At 40.2% G+C, this 23,885-nt stretch overlaps 1 protein-coding gene across 1 annotated transcript in view; it reads right to left on the bottom strand.

Moving 5' to 3' along the window:
• Positions 1-23,885, bottom strand: part of tyw1 (tRNA-yW synthesizing protein 1 homolog) — an 88,799-nt gene that overhangs the window by 17,550 nt on the left and 47,364 nt on the right. The window contains exon 14 of the mRNA XM_080459386.1: positions 17,320-17,430. Coding sequence (XP_080315512.1) covers positions 17,320-17,430 — 111 coding nt within the window. The remainder of the gene's footprint in view (positions 1-17,319; positions 17,431-23,885) is intronic.

Below are 23,885 nucleotides of genomic sequence, written 5' to 3'. Positions count from 1 at the left end.
CTAATAACGAAAGATCTCGCTGGTGGTGCTGGCGGAGACACTCATCCCTATGCAGTCCATCACGTTCACAGATCCACACTTCAAATAATTCAAACATATGCACAACTCTGGTGTATATATAGAGATGGATGACAAGTTGAAGGACAAATCCGACTGCATCAGCAGTAAATTGTAGGAGGAAGAGAAGCACTTCCTTTCATAAAGGTGAGAGTCATTTTTTCTGGCATGGTTTGGGTTCACTTGTCTTCTTAATCTCCACTTTTATGAAACATTTAAACCCCGATGGGAAAGGTCTCTTTCACATCGAGCGCGCCCGCTTTCACACGGCCGGGAAAAAAGGGGCTCACTGAATAATTCACGGTAAAGTTAAGATACAGCTGATCATTTGCCAAAGACTTTGCAGTCACCATCACAAAAGCAAGAAATCTTTTGTAAGAACAGAAACACTCCTGGGGATCGACAGAGGAGCTCCTCTGATCACTCATCAGTGGTTTCCAACACACCTCACCCTGCCTTGAAGACGCACGCACGCACGCACGCACGCACGCACGCACGCACGCACACACGCACACAAAAAAAAGCAAAACGCAGGTTATCAGATTTGCTCCAGATACTAAAGTGTTTTGCTCTTTACTATTTTGCGAATCCAACTTTGATGAGCACAGAGCAGTCAAACACTCCATATCCTTATGCCAGAGCATTGAAACACACGGAAAAAAGCAGTTTTTGGGGTTTTCTCTACCCAGATTAAGGAGATGACTCCAGATCGTACCAGAAGTTAAAAAAGTTGCTTGTCCGATTCAGGCTTGACCATCTACGGTTTCTCGTGATTTAGAACCGCACTTCTCAATATGGGGTTTTTCCTATGGCTGTTTGGAGGTTTTCAAAAATAAATTTCAACTTTCTTATTGTGGAAACGGCCTGCTGCGTCAACTAGAAGGCTTCTGAGCTTTTGTATGTTGGTGACAATGGGTGTATTCCCCACCGTTGGGCTTCACTGTAAATGTTTGAGGGTTACACCCACTGGATCAGAGGAAATCTGAGCAAAGAATATAAATAGTTGGATACATTTAAATTGAAAATAAATTTATTATTAGTTTATTGTCTGTGATAAATCTTCTTTCATTTAAAAAACTGGTTTATATATAGATGTATCTCCTTCATTCAGGCCAAATAAAGTTAAATAAAAAAAGTTTTTTCATAAGCAAATGCACTGTGCTGTCAAAGGTTTGAGATAAATGTAAAGATTAAAGACAAACCTTTGTTTAGCCTGTTGTCTTTTCCACAAAAACAAGACAAGCGCTTTGGGCAATATGTGGAAAATAGGTGGGAAAAATGCAATACTTCAAAGCCAATTTCTATTTACAAGAAAATCTGTAAATAACAAGAAGCCACATCTCATAAAGAATATTAGCACACTGCTCAAAGACCTCCGAATATACGCTGGTATAGTCGTACGAAAAACTGGAAAAGGCAAACGGTCAGTACCAGGACTGAGTATAAAAAGAACATTTTAGAAAGGCAGAGTCTAACATTTGTGCAACAATTTCAGCAAAGCAGTGAATAATTTGAAATACTTTGACATAGATGTCAGGTCTTCAAACATTTCGGAGAAATAAATGTCAGACGCTGCTCATCTTCGTGGCGCACCACTGCATCAATATCAGGGCCAATTTCAGACTAGAAAACCACTGCAAGGCCTCAGGGACACCTCCAGAAATCACAGTTCACATATGAAATCCACAAATGCAAGGCAAAGCTGCATCACGCAGAGAAGAACTCACATCTGAAGACAAGTCATATATAAAAAAAAAAGCCATTTAAGCCAAAGTTTAATTATTCATGGACGTCCTTGTTGCCATGTCCAGAGTTTTTTTTAGAACATTGCTGCTGCCATCAAGTTCAAAATGAGTTCATAGCTTTAATGAAGTAGTAACTAAGTGGTGGTATTTTCGATATCTAATATGCTGTCTGTGTTGTGACTAAAATTTGATTCAAACAAGTGAAGATGGACTAGTTATAATAACTCGGTTTTTTTGATAATCAATCAGTGTGTGTGTGTGTGTGTGTGTGTGTGTGTGTGTGTGTGTGTGTGTGTGGCACAGAAAGCCTCCATTTGTGTTTTACAGAACCTCATTTTCAAAATGTCCAGCGCAGCAGAAAAATGTCAAAATGTGATGCATTTTGCTTCCGCTCTTGGCTTCGCTCTCTGTGTGATAAGCGGCAGTGGTGCATGAATGAAGGGGGGAAATCTGAGCAGAGTTCGATTATTTTACGGCGTCACTTCCAGCAGAGAGTCTGGCCCGTAGAGCTTTATGTGATGAGTAACTCTCTCCGAGTTTCCCTCCACTGCAGAGTTCCCTGCTGTCTTGTTAGTGTTGTGCTTGTGCTGGTGTGATGAAATGTCATGAAGCGTTGGATCAATACACACTCAAATGAGAAACCTTTAGCAGTGAAGTCGGCTTCGGTGGGTATCGTGCCGTCTGATTTCTTTTTTTTCCCCCTCCACTTACCAATTTATCTTAAACTGCAGCATGCAGACTTCAAGTGGTTGATATGGATGAGATGAGATTGCTTCTTAAACCGTGTGGCGCTTGTCAAAAACATAGGTGAGCTCTAAACCTGGTGTGACAACCTATTCTGCTATAATAACGGATCTTACAAGGCTCTGCCTCTGCTGGGTGTCAGCTTCTGAAAATAGCACTACTTTTGCTTCAGCCCAGCATGAGCTGAGCTCTGTGGAGAAAGTCAAGCTCCTGTGTGTCTACAGGACGAGACTGTTGAACAGTTTATTGGAATCATCAACTATGCGTTAAGTATCGTTTTGGCCACCTTTTGGTCAACACAAATAGCATTTTTACAATGAGTCTGACCAGAGGAACCAATATTTGAAACAAATCTGTGAAGCGTCGGCATTTAAGAGATTTCACCAGCTCCTTGGTGGTGACTGTGTTTCTACCGACAACAGTTGCATCATGAGGATGTCGTGACGGTGTGAGTAAGCCAGGCTGAACTGTACCGTGTCCACTGCGCCAGACACAAACTGTGGAGGTAGATTAGTCTGCTAACCATGCTCATTTAACACAATCACACTCAAGGCTCAAGCATGTTTGACGCTACATATGGCGGGATGAATCCTTCTGTCCGTCTTCTGTGTTCAGTATGTGTGGAATTTGGCACTCAGGGGGGGTAATACCGCTGATGACCTGTGGGGGCAGTGTTGTGCAGTGTAGCTCATGTGCGACTACCAAAAGGAACAACAGAACTTGGAAGACGACAGCAATTGTGGATCTCTTTGTGGAAAAACTGAGAATGCGTGTGTGGACGGAAAAATACCTAGAATGTTGTCTGAGCTTTGGGACGAAGAAACTATAAAAAAATTTGGTTAGTTGTTGGTCTTCTATATCACACTATCCTCTAGATGTATTGATATATAACCACACCAACGTAAAAGATCTGTGGGAGTATGAAGTATGACACATGGCAATGTTTGAAAGGCACATACCAATTTATATCAGTAAAGGAAGTGTATTTGGACCTTATTACAAAATTATAGAACTAACTTAGGCCACGTTTACACGACAATGTTTTGTTTCAGAAAGGTTTAGCGTTTACACTGCAACTTTCTGAAAAAAGATCTCCGTTTACACAGCAGTAACACTGAAAACGATGTAGTTTGCATGCCAGGCCATGAGGTGGTGCTCTTGGTTGTTTTTGTAATGACACACATACATGCGTGCAGAGAACAATACGCTAAACAAGTTAACATAATTGGAAGTACCCAACATGCGTATGGACAAGAGAAACAGAAAAGTTCCATCTTGGGAGACGGTTTGAAAAGCTGACGGTTGCAGTGGCTCCGAGCACCGTTGTCACGTAACAGGACTCTCAAAACATGACAACATTACAGTTTTACTCATTTTTGTGTAAACGGGGCCTGAGATTAATGGATTGCCAGGCCGGTTTGAAACGCAACACCATGGCACTCACATTTGTTTCTTAAGTTGTAATTTTATTAATTGAGTACTTCACGTTTTCATTTCTCATATTTCGTTACCTGAAATTTAAGCTTTAAATACACTCTACAATATTTGACTATGATAGTTGCATACATTAAAAGTATGTTCTGTGCAGTAAAGATCATTATTTTACTTTAATCAAACTCACAGTTCGGTTTCTTTAGGGTCCACTGCATGGCACCACCTCCTTCAGATCCTCAGTAAAAGATTGCTTCTTTTAAATAAAGTGAGATGTCTCTTATCAGAAAAAGTCTGCAGTGTAACAGGGTGTTTTATTTCTTTCTGTTTGAGTCTTGTCTAAAGGTACAAAGTTAAAGAACTGGACTGTTTGTCCATTTATAAATTGTGTATATTTTCTTCCTCGTCCACATAAATGCAAAAAAGTCCAACAAATATTTGCACCAGAGCCAATGTGTTCCCATAACAATGCAGTATCACAACACCCAGGGGAGAAAAACACAAGTACAGCGTATAGTTCCTGAATTGTGACAAACTTATTCAAGTAAAAGTAGCCCATACATCTGTCAGTCCTGTCTGTGAAGAGTGCAAACATTAAATTTGTTCAATTTCAAATCGACTACTGTAGAAGTTGAAAATTTTTCTGGTACAACTTGTTTAAATAAGTTTTTATATTTTGCTTAACCAGCAGTGAGAGTATAATTGTTAAAAGAGCTTGTAGAAATTGCTTTGACATTTGTCGGCACATGACAAACTTGAGTGTGGGGATCTGAAAAGTAACAGGGTGAGGATGATAATGTCTCTACATGACGGCGTACAAGCAGTCGAGACAACGGTTGAGTTCACTCTTGCCAGGTTTGGTCCCATTAAAACGAACCCTGGTGTGTGTGATTCATTTCTGTGAGTGTGAGCAGCTGCTGTCTGAAGTGTGTGTTACGTGGGAACACGGTCATTGAGCCTACTTTCTGTAAGTAACCACAAATTTAAGACAGCTTTTTAATTCAGAAAATGGCTCCCCCCCACCTCCCATGCGAACGTTTCCAAGGCCAAAAGCTTACGTGCCGTAAATTAAAAGGAAGAGCAGCTAATAACCTGAGAGTATCAGTGGGAATCAAATCAGATAAAGTGACTGGAAATACTGAAAGTCTGATACTGTAGGAGTCCTGAGCACTGCCGGCTCGGTGAATGCTCGGCCTGGCCACACGAGAACGCCGCTTCATGTAACCACATCGTTTCTGGTCGATCATCCACACGGCGCGGCGTTTCAGGAGCACGAAAATGTTTGTCTTTTTTTGAAAACGGGTTCCAAAGTGGGGAAATTTTAAAAGGCTGCCTCGACTTTGAGGTGTGGATGGACATTCACTGAAAACGATGACGTCATCGCCCCGCCTCTCGACCTCTACACCCCAGCGACCCTCTCTGCGACTTTAGTTACCAACTACAACAACAATGGCGGAGTAAATGCTCCCGATCGAGCTGCCGAAGCTGCTGATGCGAGTCAGTTTATTAAGGCGATATGATACAGCGCCCCTTAAAGGCCTGGCATATGAAAAAACATTGTTTTGAGCTGTGTGGACCGAAATTTCTTTTAAAACGACAGGGAGAAAAAAAGATTGTTTTGGCTTGTGTGGACAGGGCTTGAGGCCCGCCCGACGCTGTGAAAAACTAATATATGATGTTTATGCTGGGAGCGTCTACGACAGTGAGGTCTGCTCAGTTTTAGTGGCGTGCAGACTGATATTAAAGCGCTGACACCTGTGACACCAAAAGTATCATAAAACAGTGTTAAAATATTGATCTTGAGACCGTATTTATTAAAATACACAAAACCATTGTGAATCGTCAAATATTAAAGGTGTTCAAAACCTTCTATGTGTCAATGAAATGCATAGTACAGCTGTACGAATACACCACACATCCCGCCACACCAGCCTTTCACATGTAGCATGCAACTGCGCTTTCCGGTGCAGACAATGGCAACGGTGATGCATATGAACTTTAAAGAAAATGATCTTTAAAGAAAAACCCATGAACAAATTTAGGAATCAGCATATTAATATATACATATTTCTATTAAGATGCAGGTTATGCCTCAAGATATTTTTTTTTCTTTTTACAATTATTTACAAATCATTCAGGCTTCACATTAAAATGTCACAAGTTAATTTTGCAACTTGCAGAGAAGTGCAAAACATAAAATAGTGCGCATACATACAGAAACCTACATGGCAGACGACATTTAACAATCCAAGAGGGAGAGATCATAAAACCACATCGTGGCCGTGACTCAAACGAATAGTAAAACAGATGAAAACAACTTGGCTCCAACAGCCTATCAGCTATAAAATCAACATTGTTGAAAGAGCCATCAGTGCATATTATAAGTTCCTGCCTACCTGTGAGAAGGCACATAATCAGATTTGGTACGACTCCCTCTTCCCTGTCCAGAATTCAGAAGGGAATTGGTTTTAGGTAAAAGAATTGCTGGGACGTATTGTCCTTTGTGCGAGGAAGTGTGAATGTTTGGATTGATTCAAAGGGAACATTCTTCCACTAGTAGAAGGGTGACCAGGTCATTCTGATACCTGAAACATCCATGGACTTTTGAGAAAAGCTTTTGTTCAAGGTGTCTTTATCAGATCACTATCGATGATACTGGTTTTGGTTTTACTTGGTATCGGAAAGCAAATATTTTGAATTTGCCCATCACTTCTATGCTGCGATTTTCAGAAACGGAGGCACTGACCATAAGGCAGAATAGCCAACATAAAGAATTTTGAGTCCATTAGAGAGCTCATGTGAGACAATGTAGTGGGGACGTGAGGGAGACGCGGCTGAGCTGGTTCGGTCATGGATGCGATAGAGACGTGTAAACAAGGATTCTGAGAATGGAGCTGCCAGCTGAAGAGGAGAATAGGAAGTCTAAAGAGGAGATTCATTGATGCAGTGAGGGAGAAAATGTAACCGAGGAAACGTAGTAAGACAATGACCTACTGTGGTAAAACCAAACAAGAACGCGCTAAAAGAAGAATTCTACCGAGTTTCAGCAGATCTGTTCAAGGCTTCAGTTACAGAAGTGGTTCAAAGAACAAAATACAATGGAATTTACCTTGTTGTATATGTGTTTATATGTTTGTTTGTTTTTTTCTAAATGCTCGCTGTGCCTTGAATTACCACTTTGGGACAAATTAAGTGATTGAATGAAGTTACATAGCATACTGGAGACATCAATCTTCATCTCTTATAATGACAAAATGTTCATGGTCTCACTGGAGCAAAACTTGCTTTAAAGTTACTCTGAACTGCCTGCCTGCAATAATATGTTCATGGCAAACCGAAATGTAATCTAGAATAAAGACGAGGATACTCTTTGGCCTGTCCCAGACAAAAGACGGAGGATCACAATGATATCTTTGATCGTGGCTTAAAATCAAGGACCACACACACATTCTCCTTCTACCACCATACTGAGCTTTTTAACTCCTCAGAGACACTTTTATTATTAGTTCACTTCATATATTGATTAACCTGAAGGTACCGATGGGGTACATGGATGATGTACAGGTCTGAGGTACATCATAGCAGTCTTCCAAGTCCGATTCTGGAAGAATCCTCATCGTGCAGTCAAATGTATTTTACTAGATTGTACTAGAGTTCATAAAATCCAGCGTTCTTAACCTGCTAAAACGGAACCGGATCTGATTAAGTTACACTGGCTTTAAGAGCTTGACTGTGGGAGGGTTTTTTTTGTACCTGAGATCATAACAGATGACCAAGCTAGAAGAATAGATTAAATGCCTTTATCCTCTGGGATTGTTAAAGTATGCTCTATTCTTTTCTATATATACCACAGTTCTCAAAAATAAAGATTTCTTTAACTGAGACTCTTCTTTCATTTATCAGATTTTCACCTCTTGCAGTCTCAGGACACGCGCATAATCAGCAAACCGACTGGAAACGATGAATTGGATCCTCTAATTGTTGAGGCAAATAGAGACTAATGCTGTGAAGAGAGACTGAGGGCTTTGAAATGGACAGAAATAAACCGACAATGACTCCTTATACATGAAACCTGCACCTGGGAACTATGAAGGTGGAAGGAGTGATATTGAACTGTTCGGACAGTAAAACTTCCAGAACACTTCATTAGAGGGAGAAATAAACACTGTCTCGCGTAACCCACAACCTCACAGCCATTAACGCGGCCACTGGACTTTCAAAATGTTTCATTAGGCTTCTCCCACATGTGCTGACCCCCTGACTTCTCATTACAGCTCCGGGAAAGTCATCTCATTATTTTGAGGCGTAAATGTTAGTTTTCTCACAGCTCTGAAAGCTTAATAGTGCTTTGTAGTAAATCTTGTATGAACGTTAGAGAGACCTTGGCTGTCACTGTCTAAACTATAAATTAGATGCTTGGTTTCTTTGGTTGGGATACCTAATGCCCAAATATTGGTCATGAAATTTGCTAAAATTAGATCTTTTTTCCCACTTTTTGGACTTACAAGCCCGTGTTGCACAAACTGTCATCCTGTAATGCGCACCTCTTTTTTTTTAAACCCTTTATAATTAAGTAATTGAAAAAACTTTAAGATGCACAAAGACATCTTATTTTTTAAATCTTATTAAACACCAGTAAATGCTTTTTTAATACAAATAATAATAATAATCTTTTCAGCTGCTCTCTTTTAATGGATGTAAATACAGCAAGTCAAAGCATCATACATATTAAACTTGGCAAATTTTTACAACAAATGTCCTCAAATCGGTGCCAAAATGTTCTACCTTTAAAATGTGTTTAATTTGGGCACATCTTTCTCTAATCCTCCGTATGAAGTTGCTGAATATAATACTATCAAGTCAAGGAGTCGATATGACAGACCAGATGAATTAAGCATCTGTTTAAGAAAGAAAGGAGCAGACTGTCAATTGCATTTTTGTGTACAGCGTTTTTGTTTTTTATTATTATTATTATTATCATATTTCAAAGACAATGGTTGAAACTGACTTGACAGAGGTAGACGTTCATAAATAACAATTTCTAGAAAAAATACAAAGATAGCGCCTTTCTCAATGTATAGCTCACATTCATGTTTTTGGATTGTCATTAATTGATCATTGAAAGGCTACTGAACTATTGAACGCTTCAAACACCAGTTACTTGCCCAATGAGCGTTACAAGGGGGATCTCAAGGTGCCTACAGTGATTGGTCAATTTGGGATTTTAAAAAAAAAAAGCAGATTTTTTTTTAATGCAACATGAGAGGTTAAAAAAAATTTCCTAAAACATAGAGTTTCCATATAATTTCTGGAGAGAAAAAAACGATAAAAAAAACAAAACACTCATCTTGTAAGATAATGTCTTCCACTGTGAATGGAAGGTGCTCGGCTGGGCCTTTATCTTTACACATCTTGGTTTCTGTGTACAGTGCAGCAATGCTAGTTAACTGATAACATCCAGACAACGATACAGAGTGAACATCGAAATCAATATCTTCCTCCAGGAAACAACCCCATTCACTTGCATGTGCCGCAACACTTTCTAGTAAATACAGCCAATAGTGAAGAGGGTGTGTGTGTGTGTGTGTGTGTGTGATGAGCTTTTATTTGTGCACCGGTCAGCAACATCAGAAACACAGAACATAAAAAGGTGGCGGACGTCAACAAGCGCTGCAGGCTGCTGCTCATCTCGCACCACTCTCTCCACTTCCCTCGCACATGATGCTTTTTAACTTAAATTAGGATCAAGATTGTGAAACCAAGACGGGAAAAAAACAACAACAACAACAACAACACGTTTTTGTAAGAGTATTGCTTCTCTTGCTCGGGATCTTGCTCAGATATGCCATCTATGGCTGCAGGGATAGTTTGTGAGTCTGGAACTACAATTCTCACAAATTCCAGCACACATTAGCAACATGACGCCAACTCCCAAAAAAAATGAAAATACAAATATAGAGGAGTTCAATGAGTGCTGCAGGGGCATCTTGTCACTTCCTCCATTCCCTTCAAAAATAATGATGCTCATTAAATGGTGCAAAAATACATTTAAACGTACTTTGTGTTGTATCTGTAGGCTCTTTTTCCTATCTAGTTTATGATCTGAGCTCAAGAGTTTCCTTTCCTCTTCTGGAAAACGTCTAAATTGGAAACGTGTGGATGATTTTCAACGACCCTCCACCAACGCTGGGTGCTAACAATGCAGCTCTAGCTTGGGAAATCAGTTCAAACCGCTCGTGCAACACACATTCGCTGTGATTGGCGACTGGAAATATCAGTCAGATGTGGTCACTTCAGTGTTTGAAAAGTACAAAAGAAATTACATTTATTTCTATAAATTGACTCTTGTAATCCAAAGGCTGTGTAAAGATGCCAAATTGCCCATGCTTGATCCTCTTTGCCCATCTATGAAATTACAAATAAAAAAATTGCTGCTATCGTATGGTCAGACATGACAGCAAACAAAAAAAAAAACCCTAAAACTACAGTTTCTTCTACTAATGCAGCTTTTTGTAGTGGTTAAAGCCAATGTTGCAACAATACTGTAATTTTATCAGCACTAGTGACAGAGTTAACTCGAAGTTGAAATTCCAAATTGGAGGGACCGGGGTTTTTAGAACTCAACTAAAATAAATAATTTGGAATTTCCAGACTGGAGCACACTAGTGCTGTGGTCTCCAACCTCCTGGGAGTTCGAAGTCTACCTGCTCCTACACATCTAATTTCAGAGACATTGTCGTCACCAAGTTTATAAAAATGCCCAAAAAGAATCCCCTCATTGCAATCTGGTGTACTGCAGCAGCGAGAGAGCAATCAAAGTCCTAACAAAGAGTCTTTTCTTTCCCCCCCAAAGTATTTTTTTTACTATACTCAGACATTCCTTTCATGGGACCTTTGACTTGAATCGATGGAGGAATTATTCATCAAGATAGAAAAACAAAATTTTTTCAGTTGTCTTAGCCAGACTTTTTGATTCTTTGCTGCGCAGTTCTGGCAGTCTTCTATTGTCATCACTCCTTTATTAATCAACCAGGATATGAACAAATGTTATTTCAGAATCTCCCTGGTTGCTCTGATATACAGAACAGAAACGCAGCTGAATACTAAAATACTTGGCGGTGCTTTCTGGCAGCCCCAGAATTTACAAAATGTAATAGCAACACTGCTGTTCAATCCCAAACATACCTGTAATTTCTGGAGAGAGGAATCTATTGTTACTGTGGGAGCCAACAAGCCCGTGAAGCTTAAACTAGTATTCAGATTGGCAGTTAGGAAAAGTGTGGAAATGTAAATTGGAGAAGAAGCACAACGCAGGCAAACGTTTCCAACAAGGGGGGAAAAGTGGCGATTTGATCAGAAGTGACACATGCGACAAACCTCTGCAGCAGATTAATGAAAACACAAGCCGACCAATGTTACGTGCCCTGTTTATATTCTACTTTCATTTTCCAACCAATATGCATGAGAACACAATCTAATGCTGATATTTCCCACACTAGGGTTTTACTTGAAGTCCTCCGCTATCAAACAGTGCGACGGCCTTCAGAAAGGCACGTACCCCACAAAATGCTCTGCTCTGCTCTTGTCTAGAAGACAACAGTGCTCTTGCTCTGGGCAGCTGCCGGGTGTGATCCAGTGAAACACCGAGCTGAAAAGACCGCTGGGTTCAGCACAATGCCGCCTGGATAAATGAAGGTTAAAAACAGTAATAGCAGGGAGCGGCGGGATCCCGGTGGAGTCTGTCATGTGGTGAATCTCAGCCGTCAAGCAGAAGTGAGATGTGTTCTGGATTATGAATGAGAGCATGTGGGGAGGTATTCCCACGTGTGGGGGAAGAAAAGGTAATCCATGAATACTAACTTTGCCCGTGGTAAGCCTTTCACCTGCTCATATGCTTTTATATAAGGACGTTTAAGATTGAGGCATGCATGTAATGGGACACAGGAAACTATACTGGGGTGTGTTCTGATGCATGTATTCATGTGAGATGACAGAGAATACGGCAACTAAGTCACTCCCCTGCAGTGAAATAAAATGAAGTACAACTGAATCTCGACTTTGGTGGGGGAACTTCAAAGGTCAGAAACTCTCTGATATCTGAAGCAGAGACAATTAATTGAGCTGGCCTAATTTCTATAGAGTGTATGCAGAGTTTAAAAGGCGGGCAAACTGCAAGAGACAGCACATTTTCAACAGTTTCTTTAATTCTAAGGAGGTAAAACTTATTATCCAAACAAAGAACAAAAGTTCAGAGTTTGACTGTTTTCCTATGGGTGCGTCTGTTTTATGTTCAAAGGCAACATCAACTAAATGGAGGGGCAAGAGAAGTGATGAAATAATCAAGGACAGCACCACGGACGTAGGGTTAGGAACCGCTTCAAAGGGAAGTCTATCGCTCAACAGAACTTGCAGATCTATACGAGGGACGTGGACATGCAAAGCTAACTTTTGAACACTTTGTAATGACTTGAAGTAATCAAAACCTATTTTATAATTACATTAAAGCCCAATGCAGTAGGCCATGAAGAGATTGGCTTGTCTTGATTCACAGGGCTTTTTTGTTTGCATGTTCTCCTTGTGGATATTTGGGTTTTCTCCAAGGACCCTGTGACCAGGAACAGTGTCGTCCAGATCCAACAACTTCAGGTGATATGTAGCATGTGATACATCCGTGATGGTCACATCAAAGAGGCGTACCTTAAAGACTATTTGCAACAGAAACCTGATCGAAGTAGTGCACAGTGGTTGACTCAGTTGGTGTGGCGCCCCAGGTCTGGACTTATAAGTTGCTGTAGCTTCGATTAGCATCAATAGCCTTAAATAAGCATCAGCTTCCTTTTCTAGTGGCCTGCTGCTGTCTGCATGTTGGTAGTTTATCTAAAGTCGTATTGTTGCAGCATATTTTTGTTATTACTTGATGATCTAGTTTTCTTAAGAAGCTTTAACTTCCAGATGATCACACTGAACTCATGCAATAACGAAAATTTGCTGCAACAATACTTGGCATTCAATTAAACAACTTTACTTGGCGTAAACCCTGTGCAGTGGCCTTTTTAAAAAAAAAATAAAAATAGGCCTGATATACTTACTAGAATAGAAATAGAATTAATTCTTTGAAGCATTGCTACACATAGAATACATAGGAAATAAGGTAAAATATCAAATAGGACAGGAGTAACATTAAATATTAATATGTACAAGGCTTTACCGTGACTGGAATAATCATAGAAAGGATGAAAATAACAGAAAACGCAGCAAACAGTAGTCCCAGTGAGGACACACACACACACACACACACACACACACACACACACACACACACACACACACACACACACACACACACACACACACACACACACACACACACACACACACACACACACACACACACACACACACACACACACCACCCTGAGACGTACATACATCGTACAGGAGTTGGATTGATTACAGGACGACTGGCACAGTAAAGTAAAGCAGTGGGTGAAATTGGAACGCTCTTCTTTTTATATGAGTTTTCTTTGGGTACGCTCACTTCTTTCATATAAGGCGTGACGCACGGTCGAAAACTGTAGGATTTATGGAAACTGTGACAATGAATGAATAGAAATAAAAACAGACATGGATACAAATTTCTTTTTGTCAGATATGAAATATTTTCCCGTCACTCTGTCATTTGCAGTGTTGCAGAGGAACGACTGAAAAAGATGTTTATTACGCAGGTGCTGCCATGAATGCATTCAGTTTTGCACTTGCTTCATTCTTGATTCCTCATTTATTTTCATGTGAACCGTCAGGCATGACGGTGAGGCTTTGGTGAAAAGTAAGCTTAACAATCTGCATTATCAATTTGTTTCAGAGAAATTGAATAAAAAGTGATTTAAAAGAAAAAACAACAGTTATAAGATGTGACAGCTTTTTTTTTTATTGGGGTGTACGAGCTCATTAATGCAACGTAATCTAGTGCTGGTATTTATATAAAATATCATATCAACATTTTAATGTTTAGGAGGGGATAAAACCTCACATTTGGTCAAATTTACAGAATACCAATTAAAAACATTTAAATCACTGATTTGTTGAAATACAGCCAAAAGCAGCTCAACATAATATTACAGATTTTCTGCATTATTAACAAGTAATCAAAGCTATAAAGAAACAAGCTATTCAATCATAAACATAGTCCATGTATTTTAAAACAGGACAACTGCGATGATGCATTTCGAAATATTTAATTAACGAAGTAATCACAATTAATCTCCAGTTAAAATGTGGTTGAAATTCCATTTTTTCCCCTCCAATCAAATGTGAAGTAAATAAGTAATTTGCAAATTCCCTGGCATGGTTGGTTTATAATATGTTTTTCAGAAGACAAATATCTTATATAAGAAGGAGTTTTAAGAAATATCTACTCTATTTCTCCTGCCGCTCCAGGACTCCTCCGCTGATGTGAGAAGCAGAATAATGAACACGGACTCGGGCATATTTGTCACTATGACAACCGTAGCGCTGACTGCCACCAGGTGCCCCCTCCCACCACTATTTATACCACGTCCGCCAAACGACCAGCGAGAGGTCATGGTGGCACACAGCCCACCGCTCCAGTGAGTTATCCCCCTTATATGGTGACGTGCAGGACCGTGTGAAGGTGTTATTCACTCCAAATGTTCAGATTTGGAAAAAAGAGTATACCGTACTATTGAATCGAAAGACTTTCTGTATGTTTATGATGTAAAAAAAGATCAAATAACACAGCGACTGCACATTTTACTGCTTCAAATTATGATATTATGATCCGAGCACAGATACTTTGATGATCTAGGAGGAAATAAATAAACTCAGCCTGGAGATAAAGACATGAAATGTATTTTGTCCTTCTTGCCTGACACATCCCACTGTGCATTAAGCAAAAATAAAAGGTTAATAGACACTATTGAATTTTTTGACATTAAGTCGAACATTTCATTTCACCTACATGCAATTATGTACATTTAAACTGGTTGTGCACGGTACTGTATATACTGTTCATAAGTGTGTTTATGTTTTGAATTCTCATTTGTATGTTTTATTCTGCTTTCATTTGAAAAAGTAAGAAGTTTAATGTGTGGAAAAAAAAAGAAGATAAAAATCACCTTATTGGCTTGTTTGCTCCGTTTTGATGATTCGCCTTCAGAAGTGTCATCCAACACCGAACTGTAATCTGTCCAATCTGATAGAAGTCAACAAAAAAAGTGTGCTCCAAACGCTCTTTTCATTTTTCAGCCAAAAGTGGCTAACTGGAGTTATCAGTATCTTCAGGTCAAATCTTTTTGAAGACCGTTGTAACAATCTTCAAGGAGAACGGCAGTGTGCCTGCCTGAGGACGGTAATAATGCGCCGAGTCCAGAGGCTATGAATATTTTCATATTTTGAGAAAAATAACAGAGTTAAACCGAGCAGTTCATTTCTGCTTAGTTTCTTGGAGATCTGAAATGTCTCTTCATTTTGTTCCGTTAAAGTATTAAAACTCTTCAGTTCACTTATATAGTGCCTTGCAGCTGTGTGAGCCCCAAAGTGCTTTCCATAGTTCATCACATTCACCCATTCACTCACACATTCACACACCAATGGCGGCTGCAGCCATACAAGGCGTTATCACTCTAATGGCAGCAGTTTGGGGTTCAGTGTCTTGCCCAAGGGCACTTCTCATAACACAGCAAACTGATGTATTTACATTAAAATGCACAAACCTTTGTCCCAAGAGAAAGTTACTCCTGACCCTGCTCAGGGTGTCTGAGCCCAGTACAATCTGTTCTGCTCGCAGACTGCTTGGTGGGTCTCCTGACTCAAAAGCGTATCAAGTGAAATACTCACACTGAACCGTAGAATAGAATAGAAAATCCTTCATTAAACCGTGAGGAAATAACTGCAAAATATTGATAGAAGGTGGTGTGAATCTGGAAATCTTTATGTGAACAAAGCACAGTGAAGAGCAACATAGAGACCACGCCCTGTGTCATTGGTGCAAGATTCAGATGTCTAAGCAGACTTGGAATATTTACCTTTGCAACAAAATAAGTACTGAATCATCCTTCTGAGTTTGTTCCGAGAGTTTAACCCTCTCATTATTTCATTAACTGAATTTATTTGAAGTGTTTGCGAAGGTACCCGGAACAGTGTGGCATGTGCGGTTCTGACGAGAGGACGTAATATTTGTGGGGTGATTTGTGACGTCAAATTCCAATATGGGAAAAGTGCAAAGTAAATTTGATCCACTGGAAAAGATGAGCGTGTGTATTCTTCTATTCTAAGTATTTCATACTCTAAATCACGAGAGATTAAGATTCTTAATTGCTTGCTTTAATGTATTTCTTTCATTTCTTTGTAAAGCATTAATATATTTCTTTTATTTCTTTATAAAGCACTGTGAGTTGCCTTGTGTCTGAATGGTGCTCGACAAATAAAGTTGTCTTGACTGTAGAATTGTGAAAGAAATCTGCGATGAGTGACAGCTTCAAGTTCTTTTACAACATTATTCAATCCCGATGTGTGTTTCTGACTTTATGAAGAACATCATGTTTACAAATGAGTGACATGCTGGTGAATCGTGTCTGTGATTGGACGGTACCATGGCTACAGTAGTGCATATTCTGGGTTTATGGTACTTTTTGAACTTTCCAGATACCAAAAACTGCATGCATTGGGTATAAATCATGTACATATCTAGAAGAATCCGTAATGTCTGAAAGGCCAAAAGAAATTTGAATATCGGCCTTTTGACTTCAGTCGGCATGGTACACTTAAAGCAGTGTTGAGATAAAACAGCTGGAGACACAACAGGAATCACAGGCTCGTCATTGAGGCTGTTTGCATGGGTCAAGGGGAAAACGCACACGTTCTCCCACATGCAGAGTTCAGATCAGTTATTTACTGTCAGTCAATGTTTCTTTCAGTTTAAAGTGCAGAAATTCAAGATTATGATGTTATTCAAAAGTTTTGCGTGGCTAAAAAAAAAAAGCTGTGGCGTTAAAATTGGGATGCTATTGATTCACTTTCACTCAAATTACTGATGTTTTTCTGCTCAATTAAGTCAATTATATAATCTCATGGGTCGGTGCTAAAACAATAGTAGATGTTTAAGCGTGCAGTAGAAGGTATTGTGAGCTTGGAAAGCGGTCTGGTGGTTTCATTTGTTACAAGAAAGCTCAGGACGGAGTAGACGGAGAGAAAAGGCCAGTTTACTACAGACAACCATCAAATCTCAGGAGACAAATATAATGGGGGGGAAAGGGAGACACGGACCATTAATTGTTAAAGGAGAAAACTCAAAGTGACAATAAAAGCATCACTGAAATCCTACCTTGACCTCAATGAAGTCCGGCTGGCCCAAAGCGATGAGCTCCGAGTAGGCCAGCATCTCCTCCACGTTCCAGGCTTTCACCAGCGTGAGTCTGTAGACCGTCCTCTGCCTCTGCATGGACACACAGGGCATTTGTTCAAGATGAGAAAGGTGGGGGGGGTGTATAAGCGATTTAAAGTATAATAGAATGTCTTTTTTATGTGTAATGGCCACAGTGCAAATTGCAGTGAGAATACATCTTCCCTTTTTTAGTTTTACTGTGAGGGGGGTAAAATCCATCTCACAGTCATTAAAGCTACTCCCCCAGCAGAATGGACCAAACACGTCACATACATCTCGTTTAAATTCAAGTGGAGCAGGGGATGACTGCTGTCGCACATCGAGAGGTGACTTTTACAACCCAAAACTGTCTCTTTTATTTGTAAGTCGCTGACCGTGACGCTTTGCGGTCAGTAACATCTGTTCTGTGCAGACAACACAGCGGCTCACAGATGTCCTGTCCGCCGATATCCTGCCTGAATTATCACTGAGAGGTGAGCGTATCAGCTGCACACGCTGAGTGTTACAGCAAAGTTGCATGTGTTCATCCCGACGAGTTAATGTCCACTGTGCAACACCTACAGTAGGTCACCTGCATTTGAAAGCACATGCAGTCGAGCAGCTTTAAAAACACTGAAACTGAAATGGAAATAAACTTTATGGGAGATGTAACCCTGGACTGTATAAAGTTAACGAAGAGCAACAATTAGAAGTAGTAGGAAACCATATAAACGCACGGGGCAGAATGGGGAAACCAATTGCTGTCCTTCAGTCCAATCCAAAAGTTATTTTCTCGGTGGGGGAAACGTCATCCTCCCAGAGCGCCAAATTATAACAGGTTGTTTAATTATGTATGAGCATTGGAGGGAAATGACATAAAAAGCTGGCTGCAAATTAAGCGTGTTGAACCAGAAAGCATATATTTGATTATTCCCATCTCAAAATGCCTTTACATTCACAGCTGCATGGCATTATTACTATCAATATTGGATTTATATATGGATAACTGACTTTAATTTAATCTTGTGAGCCACAATTACCCAAGTCTGACATACAGCTTTTGCTCTCGATCAGTGTTTCTCCATCGTCACCCCTCAATGACAAGCTGTGAACCAAATGAAGAAAGAAAAAAATGATAATCCACTTTTCCAATCAAAATAAGGCCTGATTTGAATCTGCAACAGTTGACAAGATTATTAAAATGTGTCACTAAACTAAAAGCAAAACTCTTCACTTCAGTGACAACTGCTTTTTTTTTTTTTTTTTTAAACTTAGCCAACCATGTTTTCATGCACAAATATGAGATCAAATCTCTGCTGATACGTCATTTCAGATGCTGCATCCGATTTGATGCATTCATTCTCATGTGCCAAAACCTTGTGGCACAAAACACACTCATGTTTCTGCCCTCAATCATCTTCAATATGATACAAATCACTTCAGATTTGTTTCCGACCATGTTTCACCAGGTTCATTACCACATATGATACCTTACTGTTGTACTGTAAAGGTGTGCTCATGGTCGACGCCTCACTGGCTGTCATCAGGAAAAGTCTCACGACCCACTGAAAACAGGCCGGCGGCCCTCTTTTGGGTTTAGAACCCGTGCTTTTGAGCAATGTCACCCTGATCTGCAACTTGTGCTCAGATAATTTCCTCTGAGTGGATGAGGTAGTAAAACAGCTGCGTCACAGAATCACTGCCGCGTGGAAGAGGTGGTGAATTATTGACAATATGATGGAGAGGACGAGAAGCAAGGAGAGACTCAGGAGATGAGAGAACGGGGGCAGTGAGGACAGATGGCATGACAAACGCTTGATACAAAGAAACAACTAAATGACAACGGGAGAAAGGATTGAACTCTTTCCCTCACTTCCTCTCCAACATCCTGGTTATCTGTAACACCAGGTCCTTTCAGCCCAGTAAGGAACAGGATAATTGGACATTGGAAGCAGGGAGGTGAGGTATTTCAAGCTGTCTCTATTCCAAATCCGACACTCAGGCACAACTCTATCAACCCCCCCCCCCCGTGCACTGGCAGGGAGGCCAGGTGGAGGAGAGCTGTCAAACCGAGAACAGAGAGGGATAAGCACTGGGGAAGGACTGAGATAGAGCCCACCATGAAATGCAGACTTAGGACTCTGGAGCTGAGAGAGGCAACCGATGGCAGCGAAAAGGATTTATTTTAGGAGACTGCACAGAGTGGTATCATCACCGTGAGGTGCGCACGCACGCAAACCCACCAGTACAGGTGCCATCCTTATAATCACCATCATATGAGGGCTAAACTATACTATGCATGCTTCTATGAGGAAATAGTTCTGCTTTGGTGGTGATTTGTTCACTACAACAAGACTCAGACAGCTTCAATAATCCCAATGAAAGTAAATCAATTCAGCAGTGTACCTACAATAGTCAAGAAAAATAAACAAGTACACACAGACAACAATTGGCATTAGTGATGAGCGTGTGGAAAGACGCACAAGCAACAAACAACCACAAACAATCCTATTTTCTTGACAATAAGTGACACTTTTTTTTTGTTATTTGTCTGATTATGTAGCTTATAAGTGAAAATATACTGGTACATACCATCGGGGACCACTAGATGTCACTGTAGGATGACAGAATGCTGCGACACCACAGAAAAACTTTCATTACTACCGTACTCAAATGAGTATGAGCTAAATATCATCAAAGATTAAAAGCTACACAGCAGAATTTGACTGTAAAAAATGTTAAAAAGATATACTCTGGTGAGGACTGGAAAATGGTTTTGACGCGTTCATGGGCAACAATGATCAAGGTCCAAGGCGCAGTTTTGTCTTTGGATATGGCAATCCGTTTATTGACATTCTACTGTCCAACAGTTTATGTCTATCATCATTTACTCAGCCCACGACTGATGAGTTCCTTATGATACTATAATTACAACAATAACTAAATAATCTTCTCCTCAGAACCTCCCACTCACCCTGACCTGTCTCCCTGACAGTCTAGAAAGTGATTGCTCTCCACGCCCTGCACACTTCAATTACCATCAATTTCCTGGAGGCTTTATAAAATGCACACATGGCCAATCAACAGGTCAACACAGAAAGATGAATAAACAAACAATAAACCCAAACGAAACATAAAATGGCTCCTTCATCCAGAATGTGTGCTCCTTTTCCATCTTCACGACAGATGCACTTTATAGTGCAGAAAACATGGTACCGAACCACCTCCACACAGCCTCATGACGAACTTCAGGAAACAGTTTGTTCTCCAAAGTGGCCCGAGGGCATTAAAATCATTTTGGGGGAAATTGTTCCAAGATTTTTGGACTCCCTGCCTCTCAAATGGGAAACATACCAGTAAGTCTCTTTGCAGGACATTAAATATCTTGGCTGTGACCTTCACAATAGTGCAGAGCAGGGGTACTCAATTCCGGGCCTCCAGGGCCAACGTCCTGCGTGTTTTAGCTCTCTCCCAGTTGCAACACACCTGAATGCAATAAGAGGCTCGCTGTTGGGCTTTTTCACAAGCTTGATGATGACATCAACATTAGATTGAGGTGTGCTGAAGCTGGGAAATCCGAAATGTGCAGGAAATCGGCCCTCCAAGCCAGAAACTGAAGACCCCTGGTGTAGAGGCACTTCATGTCTTTCAACCAACAAACTGCACCGATGCCAGCAACAGGTATCTAGTCGGATACCGTACGAGGGAACGTCTACAACTGTGGAGACACGGTTATATTGGACAGCCTCTTAGCAGCTAATTAGACAGAAGAGCAATGCTGGCGGTTCATAAAATTGAAGAAACTAAATTTAGATTATGCTTTAAGCTTGTGATGATCCGTGCTTTTCTTCATTAACCAGCGCAGTACCAAATGAGAATTGTGTAGTTCTACAGTGTGGTTATATTCTAATAAAAGTATGTGGTGATGGTGTATGTTTGACAAAGCTTCAGTAATATTAACTTATTACAGTCGGGGAAATGAAAATGAGCTTTAACGGTAATAAAAAGATAATATCACAAATTTTCTAAATGTATTCCGACAGAAAATAAAGGAAAAGGTTGTCATATCTAAATCTGAAAATTGTTAAAGGATGGATAAAATGTAATCCAATGTTCATTTCATATCATAATACAATTAGTGCTGACGTCAAACTTCAATTTGGACTCAAATATAAACGCCATAGCTTCAAGGACCTAATATTCAAAAGGGTTGTAGACTTTGAACTGTGCAGATGCAGTACTCAGCATATCATTACAGAAATACTATTATCAGAACAACTGCATGTCAAGACAATAATTAAAAATATACGTCTTCAAAAACAGAAACAACTGTGACTGTTCTCATACGCAGAATATCTGATTGCTGTCGAGTCTCTTTACAAACAGTGTACACAGCTGGTGTCATCTTCAGCATGACTACGCACACGAGGATGCTGAGTCAGGAAACACTGATATAATTAGACATTTCTGACAACTCTGCAGCATATTCTCCAGACTGACGGCTCCTCTGACTATCACAGCATGAAGGACTGTTCAAAATAATGAGAATCGATGACGAGCAGGAAGTTTGCCAGTGGGCAAAAGTGTCACTTCTGCTCTGCTCCTGGAGGAAAGTTTCTCACCTGTAAGGCCAAAAGTGACATACTCTTCACTGTCAGAGTCGGAGAGGTAGAGAGAAAGGCTGGTTATCAAAACCACAACTGGTTCATAATTTGGCTATTATTTGATTTATGTAATAAGATTTTCTTCAACTAAGACATAATGAAAAACATTGCAGGGCAAAGTTATTTAACGATTACAAAAGTGTGTGTGTGTGTGTGTGTGTGTGTGTGTGTGTGTGTGTGTGTGTGTGTGTGTGTGTGTGTGTGTGTGTGTGTGTGTGTGTGTGTGTGTGTGTGTGTGTGTGTGTGTGTGTTTGTGTCATGCAATTCATGAAAATCTGCCAATCTCCATTTACATTCCAGAAGTTGATAAAGTGACATCATCAGCAGTCTAAAAGTCTAAAAAGCTCAACTTGTTTTCCTTCATTCTTTTAGATCTTTTTGCAGTCTGAATTGTTCAATAACTGGTTTTCTAAGAGGATTTTGTAAATGCTGTAATTTTTCAGCAGTTGCGCTGAAGAACAGAGCAGAATGAAGGGTGTCTGACAGTGGAACTGGACGCTGGTGATCTGTGCTTCCTCCTCAGGTCTGCAGCATGAGAATTAGCTCGCTGTCTGATGTTCTCGGTAATAGCCTTTTCCCTCCCTTACTATCCTCGAACCATCCAACAGCGCGAGATGCAAACTCTAAGCTTGGATCTGCTCGAGGGTTTCTTCCCGTTAAACAGGAGTTTTTGTTCCTTTCTACTGTCGCCATCGATTGCTGACATGGAATCAGAAGAGACCTTTTACAATTTTTTTTTAACAACCTTATCTCTAAAGCAGAGGCAGCACCAAGCATAAGGCTGAGAAAAACAGAGCATCACCTCTATGAAAAGATAAAAAATACCATCATTTCCAGACTATTGAGCACACCTGAATATAAGCCGCACCCACCAAATTAAAAAAAAAAAGAAGAAAGGTTGGAGTTACGTGGTGCACGCATCACTCATGTATTGGCGGCATGAAACTGGTTAAATCCGCAAATTAGCCGCGTCATTGTTTGAGCAACAGGGTACAGAGCGTATGAAAAAAAGTAGCGGTTTCTAGTCCAGAAATTACGGTATACCAACAATGCCTCTCAAGTCACGACAGAAACTTCACGTGTGAAATGTTCTGCAAACATTAGCCTGTTTTCTCGACGGTGCAGGTTAATAATGTTACACTTCAGCTTCTCCGCTGTCACATGTGAAATACTTGACGCATGAGCATTCCTACATGGTGTCTAATCAGTGTAGCACAACCTCATTGAGCATTGGTATGCGTGCCAGATAGCAGGGTTTACATCTTTTTTTTCATGAATGAAGAAATTCCCAATTTACACACATGGAAACAATACGCACGGCTCGTCATTACGAATGCTAAGATCACGATGGGAGTTTGGTGCAAAGCGCCTGGAGTGCCGGTATCCCCACGTCACCTTTGATTGGCAGACACTCCTAGGATGCCTCGCGGCTCCTTGGCTGATTAAACAGACGCGCTGCAGGATGTGCTCCTGTTCTCAATAATTTATTTAATTAAGCCCGCACGCTTCTCGACAGAGAGCCATTACGCAGTCCGATACACTACGTAAGGAGACCAGATTTGAATATTGTGGGCATTAAGTTGTGGGGGGGGAAAAAACAACAAAATAATAATCATGAAATTAATATATGTGATTTTTGAAGGATAATTAGTTTGATTCCTACTGATAGACTTGAAAGCACCACTGTGTTGTAGTAAATTATTGAATCAATTTAACATTATCCAAATTACTGAATCTCTAATTACACAGACTTTATGGAGGATGTTATAATAAGCTCCACTGTATTGCCAGAACATATTAGCAAATACTTTCATAGAGGGTGAAATAATAACTGCGTACATTTTCAGAGAGGTTTCCAATTAA

The sequence above is a fragment of the Lipophrys pholis genome (assembly GCF_963383615.2).
Source record: "Lipophrys pholis genome assembly, chromosome: 3".
NCBI lineage: Eukaryota > Metazoa > Chordata > Actinopteri > Blenniiformes > Blenniidae > Lipophrys > Lipophrys pholis.
This window is presented reverse-complemented; position numbering and strand designations above follow the sequence as displayed.